This window comes from Anopheles cruzii, chromosome 3, assembly GCF_943734635.1.
Source record: "Anopheles cruzii chromosome 3, idAnoCruzAS_RS32_06, whole genome shotgun sequence".
Lineage (NCBI taxonomy): Eukaryota > Metazoa > Arthropoda > Insecta > Diptera > Culicidae > Anopheles > Anopheles cruzii.
The window spans coordinates 23,491,274-23,508,538 of NC_069145.1; the positions used below are offsets into that span (position 1 = coordinate 23,491,274).

The 17,265-nt window shown below is 40.0% G+C and overlaps 1 protein-coding gene across 2 annotated transcripts in view; it reads right to left on the reverse strand.

Moving 5' to 3' along the window:
• Positions 1–17,265, reverse strand: part of LOC128274037 (synapse-associated protein of 47 kDa) — a 24,120-nt gene continuing 6,855 nt past the window's right edge. Inside the window, exons 3-10 of one of the 2 annotated variants that reach the window (XM_053012122.1) lie at positions 16,252–16,524; positions 10,250–10,329; positions 10,074–10,171; positions 9,863–10,000; positions 9,646–9,785; positions 9,429–9,556; positions 8,561–8,881; positions 1–1,269 (exon numbers count right to left, since the gene is read on the reverse strand). In XM_053012122.1, the coding sequence (XP_052868082.1) occupies positions 1,136–1,269; positions 8,561–8,881; positions 9,429–9,556; positions 9,646–9,785; positions 9,863–10,000; positions 10,074–10,171; positions 10,250–10,329; positions 16,252–16,524 (1,312 nt within the window). In that variant the 3' untranslated portion in view covers positions 1–1,135. Of the gene's footprint in view, positions 1,270–8,560; positions 8,882–9,428; positions 9,557–9,645; positions 9,786–9,862; positions 10,001–10,073; positions 10,172–10,249; positions 10,330–16,242; positions 16,525–17,265 lie in introns of both variants that reach the window. The other variant, XM_053012121.1, reaches the window with a different exon arrangement.

Below are 17,265 nucleotides of genomic sequence, written 5' to 3' on the forward strand. Positions count from 1 at the left end.
ACTACTGCATGTTACATATACGCCCTGGAATGCAGCTTTATTTGCATCTTCATCTTTTCAACGTTTTAAGACAGTGTTGTAGATGATTGGCTCGTGACGCTTCCACCAATAAGCCAGTTCCTTAATTTAATTGTCTAATACTTTGGTAAAGTAAGAGGATGTCTAGCTTTGTAATATTTGAGTATCAAAGTAAAGAACAAATGTATGAAAACGTTCGAAAAAATAGTGATAGTTTCGCACTGTAAAAATAAACTTTTCTATAGTTAACACCATCAAGCAGAACTTTGCGTTTCTATTAACAAGTATCATTGTTTTCAAGATCTCTAAACACTGTTCTAACTTGACCCACAAGCATAGAGTTATCCAATTTTCTAACATGGATAGGTTCTTGCGCCAGATCCACTACGAAAATGAGAAACGTTTGGGTTCTTGAAATTTTCGATGCAGTAGTTTTGTCTCATTGAGGCCAGTCAACTGTATCGTATAACTGTAGCATCATTTCTACTTCCAGACTCCTAATAAATATTATTTCATCATTGCACTTCGTCTCCGAATGATGCAGGGGCGGTTATTAATATCAATTTCTTTGTAACATGATGCGCTGGGTAAACTTCCAGCGCAGCAGCTTCGACTCAGTACTGCCAGTCCATGCCAAAAAAAGTTAGTAAATCATTCGACGGGAAAAAGCCGAAGGAAACAGGAGTAGCTTGATATGTCGAGGGTACACTTTCGCTAATGAGAAAAGTGCATCAAACAAACCCGATTATCGATGCCACCTGGTAGACGGATTGCCAAACCGTATCGTTTGTAGTTTGAAACATTAATTCAACAGACATCGTTATCATTAAATTTCATTACAGTTAAGCAACTCACTGACTCGGCAAGGCGCAAACTCGACCAAATTGATGGATTATAGTGTGAAAAACTTAGCCCCATTAACATCAAACCTACCATTAAAAGCTACTTGTAACGAGTGCATAGAGTTTATGTTTTAACGCAAGTAGTAACACATCTCGCAAACCATCATCCAGCAATCCAGCATCCCGCGCGGTTCCCGAGTGAGGCAGCGGTGCGCCCCTCACTTCGATGCGCTACAGTTGATCATATTACAAAGCAATTGATTGAAACACTCGTTTTATTTAAGATCCGTTTCGTCGTCCAACAGCTCGTCGACGTCCTTCTCCCAGTTGGTGTTGCGCTCGTTGCTCCCATCGTTAACCAACTCGTAGTCCTGCAGTTCCGCTTCCAGATCTTTTTCCCATTGTTCCTCTAAAAGTACGAATAACCGATCGTTAGTGGACTGAGCAAGCAGCAGCAAGTGTTAGTCTGCACGAAATGGTGCATCGTGGGCCGGCCAATCCGACCCAGTCGATCGATAGAAACGGAACAAATAATTAAAACGTGTCCAAAAATCATAACTTGCCAGAGTTCGTTAGTTTCGTTACAAATCATCAGTAATCGCTTGGAAACTATAAATGCTTTTGCTAACAATGTGGTTATAATGGTGCCGAAGGCTGTGTGCGAACCTAAGACGGGTTTCGATGCATTTGTGGAGTGTGTCAAATTAAATATGTAAGGTAACTAAACCGTTCTGTGGCCTTACTGAACTATCTTGAGAATTAACACCATCGAACGTCGTTGGTGGCTTTCTTTCAAATTGACGGCTTGGCGTATCGGTGTTTGACGCTCTCCCGTCTTCGCTGCTCAATACTCAATCACACAATGCCGCGTTTCGCTTGGTTTGAATCAATAATTGCCTTAAAATTTATTTTCTCTATACAGAATAATCGTCTCCGTGTGTAAGGTGTTCACTATTCTGTGAAATCGTGTGTCGTGTGTGTGCAGCAGTGTCAATATATCGTTGCTGTTAGTTGCTGTTAATGTGTATGGGATGTGAGTGGTTCAAGTGTTCTCCGTCGCACCCATTTTGGTTTTCTTCCATCACGCCACCAGTCTAGTGCTGCGTGATAGACGCGTCACGATGCGCATCTATCACGTGGCGCTCCTGACTATCGAAAGCACGCCTTCTTGCCCGATCGAAAGGGTCTCCCCGATTCTGTTCCAATCTGTGTGAGAAATATTCTTTGCCTTAATTCGTTAATATTAGTACTCTTGTTGCTGTTGCTGTTGCTGGTTGACTGTTCTACTGGTGGCTATTGCATGTTGCACACACTACCCCAAACCTTTACTCCTTTACGCCCGAGAAAGACAGAGAAGTAATACGCAAGTCAAGTCAAGGGGACTTCGTTAGCACTCGCAGCGGGTGAAGGGGCCTCTGCTCGTGCACGTAACATAATTCAAAAACCGAATTATTCCGTTCGGATCGAACCGGATTCGAGATTGTGGTGATCAATGTTCCGCTCTTTTAATGAACGACTTTCCGTTCGCCAACTAGTAGCGTTGCCTAACAACCTTTGCGCAATACAAGTTGCGTCCGTGGATGCGTGTGCGTGTGTGGTAAGTGATTGATTGAATTGGTTTGGTAACTGATCCGTCGTGTGTCGATTTTCACACCCTCACCGTCCGATTCTATGTTTTGTGGGGGCGTGCGGGGACGTTAGCATACACAATGGGGTTAAACTTCTCAATACAACGCACACACAGATACACACACACAGATAGAGAGACAGAGATAGCGGAAAACCGGGAGCGGGAATTAAATATCGGGTGAACTATGTTGGTACATATGTTTGTTCCGTGCTGCTGTTCGCGTTACGTTTAAATATGTCTTTTCTTTTGTTTTGTTTTGTTTTTTTTCGCACGATATTTTGCGGCATCACGTTTTTTTGCGATTGTATTGTCATATCTCTGTTGCTTTTTACACGTTTTGTATCCCCCAAAAATCATCACACAACAACGAATCGAATCACTGGTTTTGCCGCCCTTCTTCATTGTTTGCGTGCATTCTTCTGGTGCATTGCAGATACCCAAGCCATGTTGCCATGTGTGGACGGCATATCCTTCGTCAGTTTGCGCCGGCCCCGATCCATGTGGTGCTCCATCGTCGGACAGGCCGCCAGCCGTGGCTCGGGACGGCGCGCAGGGTGGTTGCGAAGCCGATGTTAAACTTTTCTTCCTAACCTAAATAGCAAACCCGCTTCCTTGACTTCCCGGTGGCCCGCTAGTGGCCGCTTGTGTTGTGGCCGCTTGCCGGCCGGTATTCTCATGCTCGCACGCTGATACACTGCCCACTTTCGGGCGCACCGATAAAGAGCAAATATACTGTGTGTCTAATAGAATCAACGCAAATGCATAACATCGGAAAATCTGGATTATCTCTCGTCAATACTAGGCATTACGAATACTGTTGTAGCTATTGCACGATATAACGATAGTTTTGCGATTCGTCTGGTGGATTCTACTCTTCTTTTTTCCGCCCATTCCAACAAGGTTCTGCTGCTTCTGCAGGTATGAGAAAACCAGCCGATCGATAGGGAAATGATAATTATCAGCTTCTTTTCATGCTCCCTACTGCATAGCTTCTTCTTGAGTAACGACTCACAGATAACGTAAAGTAACAAGTAACTGTCATAGATCCCCGTGCATTGTCGGCCCTTTCGGAGGATATAGATTGGTGGTAATTTAAAAGTGAAGGGTAGGAAAACCGTCGATAACGGGATTGTGTTATTTATTTCGAGCGCCCTACGGAGTAGAGATCGACCGCGCCCATACGTGCACGTACTTGTTTTCAGGTAAATGGAAGAACATTAACTTTAACACCAATATACATCTTATTGCTACAAAATACACAAACACCATCTTGTCATTGAGTCAAGTGGTGGTGTAAAAGAAAAAAAAATGTGTCGCAAACGTACAAGCCATACGGACAGGGAATGGGCAGCAAGCAATAGCAAAAACAATCGGCTTGAGGAATGTATATAACTATACAACATCTTCGGTGGGTCACTAGAGAAGAGGATTGATAAGAAAACGAAAACCCTTGCTGCAAGTGATAGCGAAACTTTCGCCGCCACTCTTTTGCGCCAAGAAGGAATGACCAATCAAAAATAGAGCTAATTTTAAAACCACTCAACCGTTGGTCATTTACAAACAGAACAATTAAACGACTTTTCCGTGCGTGTGACGAACACCGATACAGAACATTCGTCAAGCAAAGCTTGCCAAACGCAGCCGATCAGGACCTGCTGCTTGGAACAATTTGCTGCCGCGACAGGCTGTGCACGGTGGCAATCGGTTTCAAAGAAGTAGAGGTAAGGGACGCTTCACATCTAGACAGAAAGGTACACTGATTGAGTAGAATTAGTTGCCACATGTCCAACCAACTTCCCGTATTTGTGTGGGTATGCGTGTGTGTGTGTGTGAGAGAGAGAGGTGTGTTTATGGTTGCACTCAAAAAGGGGGACACTTTTGCTTATTAGAACCGGTTAGGAACGCGACTTTGCTCGATTTTAGGCTGCGTGCCAGTACTGTTAGTGAGTGAATTGATTTATTCTCGCCCTTGCTCGCCTACATAAAGATTCCCTAAGCACTCGAAACAACAACAATAAATATCGATCTCGATATAAGATTCTCGTTCATTTCTCTTCATCTATGCGTTTTGTTTAGATTTGTGTAACCAGATTATTATAGCTAGGTAACGAACGTAAGTATAGGTCGGGTGTCAAGTCAACCGAGTTTGTCCCTTGCCTCGCCGCACTTTCGTCCTAATACGTTTGCCCTTCTTCGGGCTGTTGGCTTCCCATACCGCCCTTCACACGGTCTCCTTCTCGTTCGACGTAGTCCTCAAATTGTCTCGTTGAGAAATTGTTACTAATTGATTCCGATAAGATAATATGTGTGTGGTTTTGTTTGTATGGGGCGGGCTCGTATTGGAACCATCGTACCCGCGATTGCTGGTGTATATTTTGCTTAACTTTGTTTTATTCATATTTGTTTTTCCTCTTCTTAAGTATGACTTATTGTGTGACTGAATTTCTTCGCCCAGCGCCAACAAAATATTGGTATGATACTATTTTCCAATTTCAAGATAACACCGCTCTCCACACCGATATACATTTTGGGCTGGTGTGTATAATTAGTTATATTTTGAACTGCTTCACTCGCTTATTTATTACTCCATTGTTTTTTTTTTGTTACTGCATATGGGATGTTCCTATTATTTACCTTTTTAGAGAGTTCCGCATTGAAGAGGTTATTTTTTACTTTTATGACGCGAGAACATAGATATTTTTGGTTTGTGTGAGTGTTTTTTTTTGTAGGATGAGAAGTAACTTCACTGTCGTGTGTTCTCAGCGACTAATATCTATCGCATATACTTAGTCTTAGTATCGTACACCGTAGTTGTTATACGCGTGTCGTTATGTGAATAGATGTGTATTTTCTCTTTTCGTATCCCCGCTCTGGGAGCTCCGTTCTTTGTATTAAGAATACGTGCGATTGCAGTAGAGTCATTCGTTTTATCATACTACTCTTCTTTAGGCTGTTTGGTGGTCCAAATCCAAATCCGCAGCGTACGAATACCAAGAAAAAAGAAAGAGTACAAATCAATGGGACAGAGAGGGAAAGCGAGAAGAAAGAAGGAAAATGTTGTTAGTGTTTTGTTAGCATTGAGTAAGTACAGAATTGATCACCATCGATAAGGAATTACTGCGGAGGAGGCGGAAATAGAGCAGTACTAGACTGTACTAATACAATAACAAAATCAAAAAGCGTTCATACACGTTTGGACGGTACTTGTTGAAGATAAAAAGCCTGATTCTGATTCTGAAAAACTGATTCTTACAATATATAAAATAAAATCCAAAATGTATGAGACTTCTATAGTTCCTAGATTCTATGGTTTTTAACAGGAACGAACATATACGAAATGACTACATAAGGTAAGCGAACCGAGACGGAGAACGTTGCGTATTCCCAAAAGGTTGCCACCACAAGAAAGGCTTGTTTGAATTTAAATTATTACGCAAACTAAACGAGACAGAGTTGCCAGATCAAACGGAATCAAACGGAATCAAACGCACCGACACAAACAGCCTAAATTTTTTTCTCAATCAAGTGCCTGCCACTTTGTCTGGTGATTGGCCTTGAATGAGAGGTATATCTTCAGACACATTATAACCACATTAACAATTTATAACTACAATACAAACTAAGATTCGTACTTTATCAAAGCAAACCAAAGACGTCTCGCATCTGGCAACCCTATAGTATGTTTGAACATATGTTTAAAACAATAAAGCTGCTAGGAGAAGTGAAAGCAGATTGTGTGACGAAAAAGTAGAGCACAGCTGAACCAGGGCTCGGTATACAAAGCGAATAAAATGAGTTTCTTATTTATATCCACCAACAACTAGTGAACGTATCAAGAACTGAAAAGACAAAATATAGCGTAATTAAAACAAAATTGAGGTAAAATGTCATGCTATTTACCTTAACAGACAGCGTTCGTTGGCAAAAATAATTTAAATACCCTTTTATTTGCACAAGATATTCCGAAACGGAAAAAAACAGCTAGAACATGACAGATATCCATCATCGCGCCGAGCCTAATTTGGCAGTCTGATAATATTGCCGAGCCCAGTCAGTACACACGTTAGGCAATTAAACTAATGTCGGTACGGAACGGTAGGCACCTTTAATGTACCCAAAAGACAGTTTCTCCGTAGTTTCGATTGCTCCACAGAGAATTTCGCGCGACTGGAGCATAAACCAAGCCACAGCCACGTTTGAGACGACAACACGACTGTTTAATGCCAAACATCATACTCGCAGTTCAACAGGGCAAACACAGCGTGACATGAAAGCACACCAATCCTCTATTCACTACAAGAGCAACTACAGAACATCGATGTAAATAAGGCAAACAATTAGATCTTGGGTAGTTTACGAAAACCGTTGGGAATAATACTGCAAACTATGTCAAAAATCGCACAATGTAAGAAAGACTCACTAACCACTTGCTTTTGCTTTAGTTTCAGACACACATTAGGGCACGCATAAACAGGCAAGTACAGGCAAGTTGAAACATTCGCACACAAAGTAGTATTTTACCGGTAGACAGTGAGACAAGCACTGAAAGCAACGCAGATCAATTGCAACAGTTCCAAACACAGTCACAGAGGGTAGCAGTAGTGTATAGCTGTGCAGCATTGGAATTGGCATACTCCTATCATTTCAACCGTCTAGTACAGCGTTCCTACTATACCAGAACGGCATTCCTACTCCTATTGTTACATTTTTTCCGTTTGCACACGTTTGGGAATGGTTGTGGATTGTTTGGTTGGCTAGTGTTTGGAAGTGTGTACTGCTTTTTGAACAATGTGCCAACAGGACGTTGTCGAAAGAATGGAACGGATCGTTCTGGTCACGCATTACAGTAAGGAAAACTGAAAACGGGTTGCAGTATTTCTTAACCAAGAGAGAAAGAGAGACCGAGAAATATATAGAGAGAGAAATAGAGTAAACACTATCGCCTACCGTCAGCGAACAGAACTATCGAATAGATGGGTGGGTCATGGCGTTGAAGTTTAGAATGAAGCTAAGGGAATCGGATGTTACAACAATTCCGTAACACCGGTCCATTTTTGAAACGATCATCTGGAACGGGCAGAAGGATAGCAGATATTATAGGTCTGTGACACTGTCACGCAGAGCGCGTCAAATAGTGTGCAATTATAAGGAAACGAAACAGCACATTGTGAACCGTAGGACGGTGTGTTTGCTAATGCACGATTAGAGTGAGATTGTGGATAAGTGGTAAAATACACACATACACACGCACACACATATGCACGCGATCGTGCGCGCGTTTTACGTTACTCTTCTTTGCATCAATTAATTGCAATCAATGCGTATCGCCGAGAGTGACAACCGGTTCGAGAGAAACAAATTAACATAAAGACTTATGCATCGGAAAACCGAACCCGTGTTGTGTTCCGTACACTCCAATCAACGAGCACTATAGGAATGCGAACGAATACGCATCCATCAGCTGCCTATGGCTAAAAGGTGTCTGTTTTAAAGGAAAACATCCGGTTTCGTAAACATGTTTCACTACGGGAATCTAAGTATTCAAAACCAACCTACCGGTGGTTTGGCGGCTGTGCGAAAGATTATCTGGAAAAAGTTTGAAACATAATCACGATTTATATTCATTACGTTCACCAAACTATAGCTCATTGACTAACTATGTATGCAAGCAGGTTTCTATTACTTGTGGTGCGCCTGTATCAGATTTGCCGACTATTGGCATTTAGTAGCGTGATCCGCACATGCAGTCAACTGAAACTTACGAATTACTAGTCAAACGTAACTCAACAGTTTTCGTAGTGTTTTGCATTGTAGTTCTATATGTTGCTCAAGTAGTGTTAGTGGTTGGTTGTGCCGCTTTTGGGGATGTTTCAAGAAAACGTTCATACAACGTATTCTCTAATTCACATGTGTGCAGTGTTGCTTCCCTAATTTCTTATAATAAATTATTTACATTGTCATTTTAAACCAGAGGTTTCAAATTGCCAGGATCTTTGATAGTTGATGACACGTGTTTAAACCATTTGTCGTTTCTCATGTAAGCCTCCATCGAGCACCCTCGCAGTCTTACCACTTTTGACGCTGTCTTGTCCAATAGATTCATTTGCCTGCTGTGCAAGGCTGTCGATACCCAGCTTTTTCATGCCAGCCTTTACCTCCTCCAGATCCTGCTCGCTTGTTTGAAAACTATCCGAAACGAACTCGCCGTGCTTGCTTTTGCCGATATTTGTAGCACCGACAGTACCCAACGGCGCGTCACTCGTACCGGGTTTACTCGGGGCACCGTTCGTTTCCAGAGACAATTTCGAATCTTCTGTACTGATGGACTGTGAGCTTACACAACTCGGTTTGAGCATCGGTTTCGATGCATCAGACGGACTTTTCATGGGCTCTTTTTGGTGATTTTGATGATGAAAAAATAAAATTATCAAAATTATCACATTAAAAATAAAATAAAAACTGATAGGAAATTGATAAAATAACGAAAGATGAGTCATACAAACGAATAATGCTAGTAGAAACCGTAATAATGATTATGAACTAATCAGCATTATAGATTTGCGAATCAGTTTTCGACGCCCGAGCTTATGGTGCCACCCTTTTTGTTATTCTATTCTAATAACTATCACTATTCGTAGTTGAAAAAATGACAAACATTCAACTATATGTACTGTCACTACATCGCTGTTATCCAAGTGTAAAATTTTAGGTTAAATTGTAAAAAGTGGATAATTTGTTAATTATAATACTTCTAACAATTGCTGAAGATAATCGCAAAGAAAGAAAAACAAAAGGAAGCGGAAATTTCTTTTTTTTAAAGCCTTTCAAGACAGAAGCAAACTGAATTCAATCACACTCATAAAAGTAGGGATTATGGGACAAAGGAAACCAATCCTTAGGACACTAGAAAGCTGCAAGATGCAAGTGGTGTACGTTACCCTCTGTATCTTCACTGGCGCCACGTTTTACGAACTCGTTATTGTCTCCCAGCGTACCCAGCTCCGCCGCTTGACATATTAGGGAAACACGGTAGAAGTAATTACGCCAGAAGCTTTCTTCCGTGATGCTGCAATGGGGAACGGTGAGAAGCATCAGTCAGAAACGCTTATAGCATAACGCAAGCAAAATCACTTTATCATTTGCTGCAAAACTTACATTTTAGGGACCAATTCGAATCGCATCTTTTCCAATTCTTTATCATCATTCATGATTGCCAATGCAACTGGATACGATGAGTCATAGTCAAAGTCGAATTCAACACCAGCCGGTGGCGCACGTACAAAGTTTCGACGATCCTAGACGGAGTACAGAGATAAAATTAAATGAAAACGCTCTTGCTGATCAAATCGGTAGCCGCAAGACCAATACTTACCGCCGACAGGCTTAGAATTTCTTCCTTGATCTTGGCCTCATTAGCATGTCCTACCCACGGACACGCACCAGCACCGCTTCCTCCTTGCTGGTTTTTAATGAATGCTTCCTGTTCCTTGCTGAATTCTCCCAAAATGCTCTGTTGGAACAAAACATGAGTAAGCTTCTGAAGAAATAATCCATTACCGATCGTTTACTGAAATGCCGCTTACGTTGTCTTTCAGATGCTTAATCTTATCACCAGCTTTGTTGAACGAAGAGTAAAGGAATGATCCAATCGATTTAGCACCAGCAGTGACTTTATGTGTAACTGAATAAACAGGAACGCGGTTATTAGCAACTAGTAGTACGTACAACTATTAGACATTGGATTGGGCTGCCCAATTACCTTGACCAATCTGTCCAGCATTCTCTTCAGTTGGTGTGCCTGGGCCCGTAGCGGGACGAGAATCAGCTCCTCCAGTGGCACTATATGAGCGGACAAAGTAAAAGAAAATAATAAAAAAAGAAACTTAGCGAACCACGTTTGCACAATTGAATGCCAAACTTGACCAGCACTGCTTACGTATAGAAGCGAAAAATGCTTTCTTAAAGACAAAAATTTAACTAAGGCAAAATTGCCAAAATTGAGAAAATGCATTCACAAAAGAAGGAAAAACTGGTACATCCGTAGGAACGTAAGAAAAAAAAATCACACACAAAATCGACGCAGCAGGACTTAAAGAGTGTATATTGTGTTTAAAATTGTTTCAAGGAAATCGGGCACAAGTTTAAACTGTGTTCAAACAGATCGATTAAAAAATGTGATAGATAAGAGAAAATTTGCGATTTCATAAAACGAAGACACAGAGCCATTTACGCACTAAAATATATGATAGGCAAGATTGGAAGAAAGTTCATAATAAACTGACAGGTAGAATTCGGAAAATCAAGCAACGGTTAACTGTACCAGTATCAACGAAAAAAGGAAAACAAGAAACAAACACTAAAAGAGTATTTGACTAGTGTAAGTGTAGAGTATAAGGTTAGCTTGTGAAACGTGTTGTGTTAGAACGAGTAAAAACTTGTTAAGTGTACAATACAAAAAGCGTTTCGCATAAATCTGACGAATAAGTTACGAGTGTTTGTGTGATGTGAGCAAGAACAAGAAATGGAGTAAAACTTATTCTATTTGCAAAAAGTAGTATCGATTTTTTCTTTCACAAAATTTCCACTAATCGTCCAAATACAAATAACCTGTTTAGTTCTTTTCAAACTATGTAAAACACGTAACCATACTAATGCTATAAGTAACTGCAGTTAACGAATCTAGGTACAGTCTGGAATAATTCGATTAAGTGTACGATGTTTGCAAGAATATAACGGTAACACCGAGGTAGAAATGAAACCTTCGTTTGTTTCGGTCATAGAGGGAAGCAAATCATTTCTGTTTATTCACTCTGGCTATGGTAAACAGTTCACAGTACACGATAAAACACAATATCGTATGAATCCGCTCATGAGCGCTCCATGAGTGCACTTTCATAAAACGCCTAACGACTTTCACAGCCTCTAGAGCCAGACACTGCAGTAGTCGAATTATTTAGCACCTAACTAATGAAAAATTGAAGAAAGAATAATTACCACAAAACTCCGAACTAATCTGGAGTGGCAATTTTACATGCGGACCTTGAGGCCGAGCTGTCGCTCTATCAAAAACAGGAAAGAGGATACCATGGCAGTTTATTTTCCACTCTTTTGAAAGAGTGTTACCAACCCAAATGAAGCAAAGCCAGTGGCCCGTTGACGGCTTTCACCTTTTTTTAAGAATGACTTCAAAAAACCTGCACTTAAAATTGCTATGCAAAAATAATTTAAAAAAACAAGAAAAGAAGGATGGGATCTAGAGCAATTAGATTGCAAAAAGACAATAAAATAGCAGACACGGTTTTGAAAGCCAAAGCAAAAGCTCATTCAAATTAGCTTCGCAGCTAGTAGGGGTTTTGGTAGTAAAATGTTATTCATAATCCATTACAGTTAGAGTTTGCTGCTTAGCATTTCAAGGTCAATATGCGGTACAATGGTGATCTTAGCTTGCAGGTAGAACAAAACTTATAAGAAAACCGAAACATAACGCATGAGTTAAATAGGGTGAAGATTAGAAAGGTTGGAAAAGCCATTAGGACGAACAAATGAAAGAGTTGTTAAAAAGTGTGTCAAGAAGCCAGACTAAACTCTACCTTTCCTGTGGTCTGCTGATACGGTCAGAAGAATGCAGTGGGGCATACAAGTGCGAAATGGAAATGAAAACGTTTAGTTACATACTGCACACGAATGATCAAATCATTGAATCCGCAACCGTACACGTTGGTTACAATTTTGTTGAGCGAATATGTTTAACAAGGGCAAAATCACATAAATCGCCTCGGAGAAAATCCGCAAACATTTGGTTTAGTTTATGTAACATTTCTCGAGAACGAGACACGTAAAACTTGACATTTCATACATACTAAAAGAACCAAAAAATGATGACATATTAAAGTATCCATACGATGCCTTTCAGAGAATAATGTCTTGCTATGTTGGTGTCGATTGATAGAAGAAACAGCAGGCGGCATATCGACCGCATCCCATCGTTAACATTCTTTAATACACTACGTGATGAACAGATGAGCCGTAAGAGGTCGTTTACGACCTCACGGTAGCGAGCCTTGTATGATATGACATCTAATCAAAGTTAGATGTTACGACATATCTCATTTACGGTCTCTATTCAACACAAGTAAATATCAGAATCCAAAATCGTTAAAATACCGAGAAAACCCAGTTCTTCTTAAATGAAACAAATGGTAGACATACTAAAAGAAATATAACCTTATGCTAGAAGGCATTAAATTGCCGTTTACAAATTGGGCGCGAACTGGGCTACAATTTCAGTGACTGCTTTGATTCTGCAAGACTCACAACGAAAGAATGATACAGAAAAACAAAATACGGAAAAGCAACCTAGTCCCCAAAGAAATGGTGCCGAAGGTATTCGATTTGATTGGAATGTATCTACGTTTTGTTTGGATGGTGTTAAAACATTTTACCACTATTGTTAATAGTTATTAAGTTTCGAGTATTATGAGTGAATTTTTTTTTGTAGAAGTTTAAGTCTTCCTTTTGCTCGTAAGTGCTTCATGTTGTCTGCTGTGACAGGTATCGTTGATCTGTGGTCGCTTCTGTAAAAAACTGTAGTTATGACGCTTGCAGGTGAGAGTATGAGGTTATGATGTGTCGAGTAGAGTGAGAAAGTGAACAGAATCGAAACGTAAAAAAATGCGATACAGAACGTAAAGATAAGGCAACGAATCGTTAAAAATATGACATTAAACAGCGGACGTGAATCCATGAATTGACCAAGTGGCTTCACCACCGCGTCGCGTAACCAGCTATTCGGTGCCAGAGTTCAACAGGGATTCCCGAACGATCAACCCATGCCCTGGCAGCTAGCTGGGCATTGGTCGATCGTTCCCACCAATGACTCACAGCAATAGTGCAATAATTTCCAAAATCATAACGTAATCAATATTCATGGATTATTTTACACACTAAACAAATATCACTTAAAACTAGAGTTCAAATGGGCCATACACAAATGAAGAAATTTTTCATGACATTTAGGTAGTATATATTGATTGTACGATATATCTTTTCGACTACTAGTGATTGGTAAGTAGTATAGTTTCAATGATTCACTTGTTTCGTTAAATAATCATATATGTAGGTAAATATATATATATATATTTATTGACTTGTTCTGGTCTATTTCTTTTGCGCAAATGTGCTACAGAGCTGTAACTAGTGAGTGACTGAGTTCGCAAATGGACCTTGACCCAAGAGCTACTTAAAAAGTGCACCGAGAGAATAGTATTTCGAGTTGTTGGATGGTCGTTTGACTAGGTTAATGATGAGCTAGGCTATAATGACTCCAAAATATGCTACAAATTGCCCGTTCGGCCGACCGTTTCACTAGGCAAACGAAAAACACACACTCGTGATGATAAAACATAGCTGGATATAAGCTGAATGGATTACGTCTAGGGTAATGTGCCTGAACATGACGATTGCCATCACGGCATGTGACACAACCGGATGCAATTGCTGGGAGGATAGTGGAGTGTTTGTATTTGTTTGCGAGTTAAAACTGTATGTTCCGCAAGTGCCACGGGTATTACGGAAAAATCGGCCAAAGTTAAGTGACTCCATAAGCTTACATTTATATGCGATTACACTACGAAAAAGGAACTTTTTTTACTATTCTTACAAGATGGGCTAACTGGCGTATAGAGAAACATCTGACACACAAAGCATTTTAAGAGTGCACTTAAAAACTAAACCCCCGAAACATGCTTTAAGCAAAAACGATTGAAACACTGTAATGCAATGCGTGATGAGAAGGTGCAAAAATCAAATGTTAGTTCGATAAACGGGTGTCTGCTTTTTTTATTATAAAATATTACGTGTAACAGTTGTACGCATATTTGCTATATCCTATCAAAATCTAGTAACGGCTGTGTTCGAATTTATCATAATCTGTGTCCCTGTCTCCATGTTAATTCGCATTGTCTCCATGAGAGTTCGCAGTTAATTCCTCTTCGAAAAACACGCAGCCCAGCGGTAGCTTACACTTCAGGCGCCACTTTATTGTCAAAACCAGTGTGTGAAAGTGATTGACCAGCAGGATGGGCGGACGGGGCTTTGCTTAGAGTTTTAACGCTTCCTTCTCGTCTTTTCATCCACAAAGTCGCTTGAGTAAAGAGTGCTGGCAAGCAAAGTGAGAAAGAAAAGCTAAAGTCGTGCCTTGCTCCACGACTACAACAACGTGCTGAAACCGAACGGTGATCTGCAAGCTACAGCAGAAGGTCAAACACCGTTAGAAACGCAAACTATCTCCGACAGATGTCCTTGCCGAAGCTCATAATGTTCGCTTCCTTTTTCTTTTTTCCCGTCAACCCCGTATTAATAGTAGGGTGCAGAGTTCCACCAGCAGCCTGGCAGGGAACCAGTTCGGTTGTTTGTTGTATACACAAAACCGTAAAATTCGTGTACCTCGCCATCGATTTTTATTTCCGTCCAAGAGATTAAGAGAACCCACTGAGTGGTTGATTTGAGTAATAAAGACAGCATGGTTGGGCAATCAATGAATGTTGCAGAACAAGGAATTGTGTTGAATGATTTCATTAACATTAGCTTCTCTGTGAGTCACAGACCTTTCCGCATTGTAAACAAACTGTATTCTAAAGAGTGCAAAGCTTTCCAACAAGCTAATTGTGCAAAAAAAACTATATTACCTATTCAGACAGTGATCGCCGATGTTGTTTAGGTTTAGGTTAACTTATACCAATGAACCGAAAGTGAACGTAACCAAAAGTGAAATTATTGTATCGTAATTTTAATGGTTAAATCCCTGAAGGTTGTAGAAGAGAAATGAAATATAATGAACAAAAGCAATGATAGATGATTCTAAAGGTTATGTTTTCTTTATTATCGCCGCTTTAAATAATTGATTCTTTATGGAATGATAAAAATAAAACAATACGCAATGAAAACATTGGGCAAATGTGAACAGTTACTTTACTATCAACCAAGTACTTTTTAATGTTTCAGTAAAAGGATTCAAAGACAAGGGTGCAAATTACAGGTTGATTCAAAACACTACAAATATGTAGAAATGTAGATTAGCAACAACATTCGCAAAGGGAACTACAACGACAAAGTTACGTTCAAAGTATTAGAATTTCTTTTTGAAACAAGAAGTAAGTAGTAGAAAATTCAAATATTTGAGCTGGTCAACATTGAAAGAACGAAATTAAACAGAATAGATAGAAACAACCAAATATCATAGATTGAATAACTCGTAGACGGTAACAACTCTTGCTCTACTCTAAATTCCATTGAATTGTATAAATATTTTTAAATTTTCCGCCTGAACAACTTTATCGCTTCCCCTTTCGAGAGTTCACCAGTCGATACGGAAACTTAATAGCTTTTGAGAGTGCCTAATAAACTCTGTTAAGACATCGTTTACCTAAAGGAAAGCTACAAATGTGAATTGGCTCTACATCAAGCCGTACTCAAGGATCAGAGCCGTGAATATGGTACACAACACAGTCTATAACAAAATCCTCACTACGTACTATAAATTTGGTTTTTTACGGCGAATAGAACGTGTTAAGAAATGCAACCACTTTCGTGCTTCATTGCATTGATGCCGTTTTATTGCATTTTGACACTATCCAACCCTCGTCCTTTTATTCTCTATCATTTATTATCTCTGTTTCACTCGCTATGATTTTTTTTAATAAGAAAAGATCTGTGGAATTAAAATTTCAGTCAATTATGTATAGGCCCATTTACCTAATATACCTTGACCGGTCCTCCTCATCGGCAGCATCCGTCGAGCCGGCAATACCTTGACTAGCCTTCTCGGGCGATGTGACGAGGCCTTCGTTGGTTATACCACCATTTTCGTCTGTTTGGTTCGTCTTTCTTAGCCCAGGAATTGATGGCATCGAAGGCATCGCTGGCATAGCAGGCATCGACACCGTCGGAATCGTGGGCATCGATGGGATGGACGCGTTACCGAGCCATCCCGTCACCTTCGACGACACGCCAGAGAAAACTCCTCCTTTTGTGGGGCTACAAAACAATAACGAGAAGTAGTAAGAAAGTACAAATAATTAATAACACTTAGAAAACGACTTATGCTGCTAAATTTTGCACTTTTAATGGTGAAGAAATTGCATCCAAAAATTAATTACAAATGTTTATTTGGTCATAGCTTTTCCATCGATCAGAATGACTTCTTTCCGATTACTTTCAGAAAACTTTGCCTGAACCATAAAAGAAATAACTAGTGAACGAAAATTTGAACAGCATTAGAAGTATTAGCTTTTAATACGCATTGACATTTAGATGATCTCGGCAGTGGTCCTCTGTAAAATATTTTCGGTGATACTTTCGATGATTAGATAAACTAATTGAGTTTAGGATTCAAATGTTTCGTACACTGCCAGCGGAGCCATAAAAGATGATACAAACATGACACTAACATTTATCTCCATAAAACAGTATGCAAAAGAACACAAACTGCTACTACGGGTACATAAATCATTTTGCGAAGAAGACGCTTCGACCAACCAAGCCTTGAAAAACTTTCAAAAGAAAAGGACGATATACGACTTCTGTCCGCCTGTGTATGTGAACTCGCTCAAACATGGGCATCGTTAAAAACGATTTTTTCCTTCCGCCTTAATTTCACCTCCTTCATTTCGATCACGATTTTGATAATTCATGCTCATGGGTCGGCACGATTTAACGGAACGTCGGAACGTGCGTTTTTAAATATATCATATAAAATCAATTGCTGGTCAGTGCACA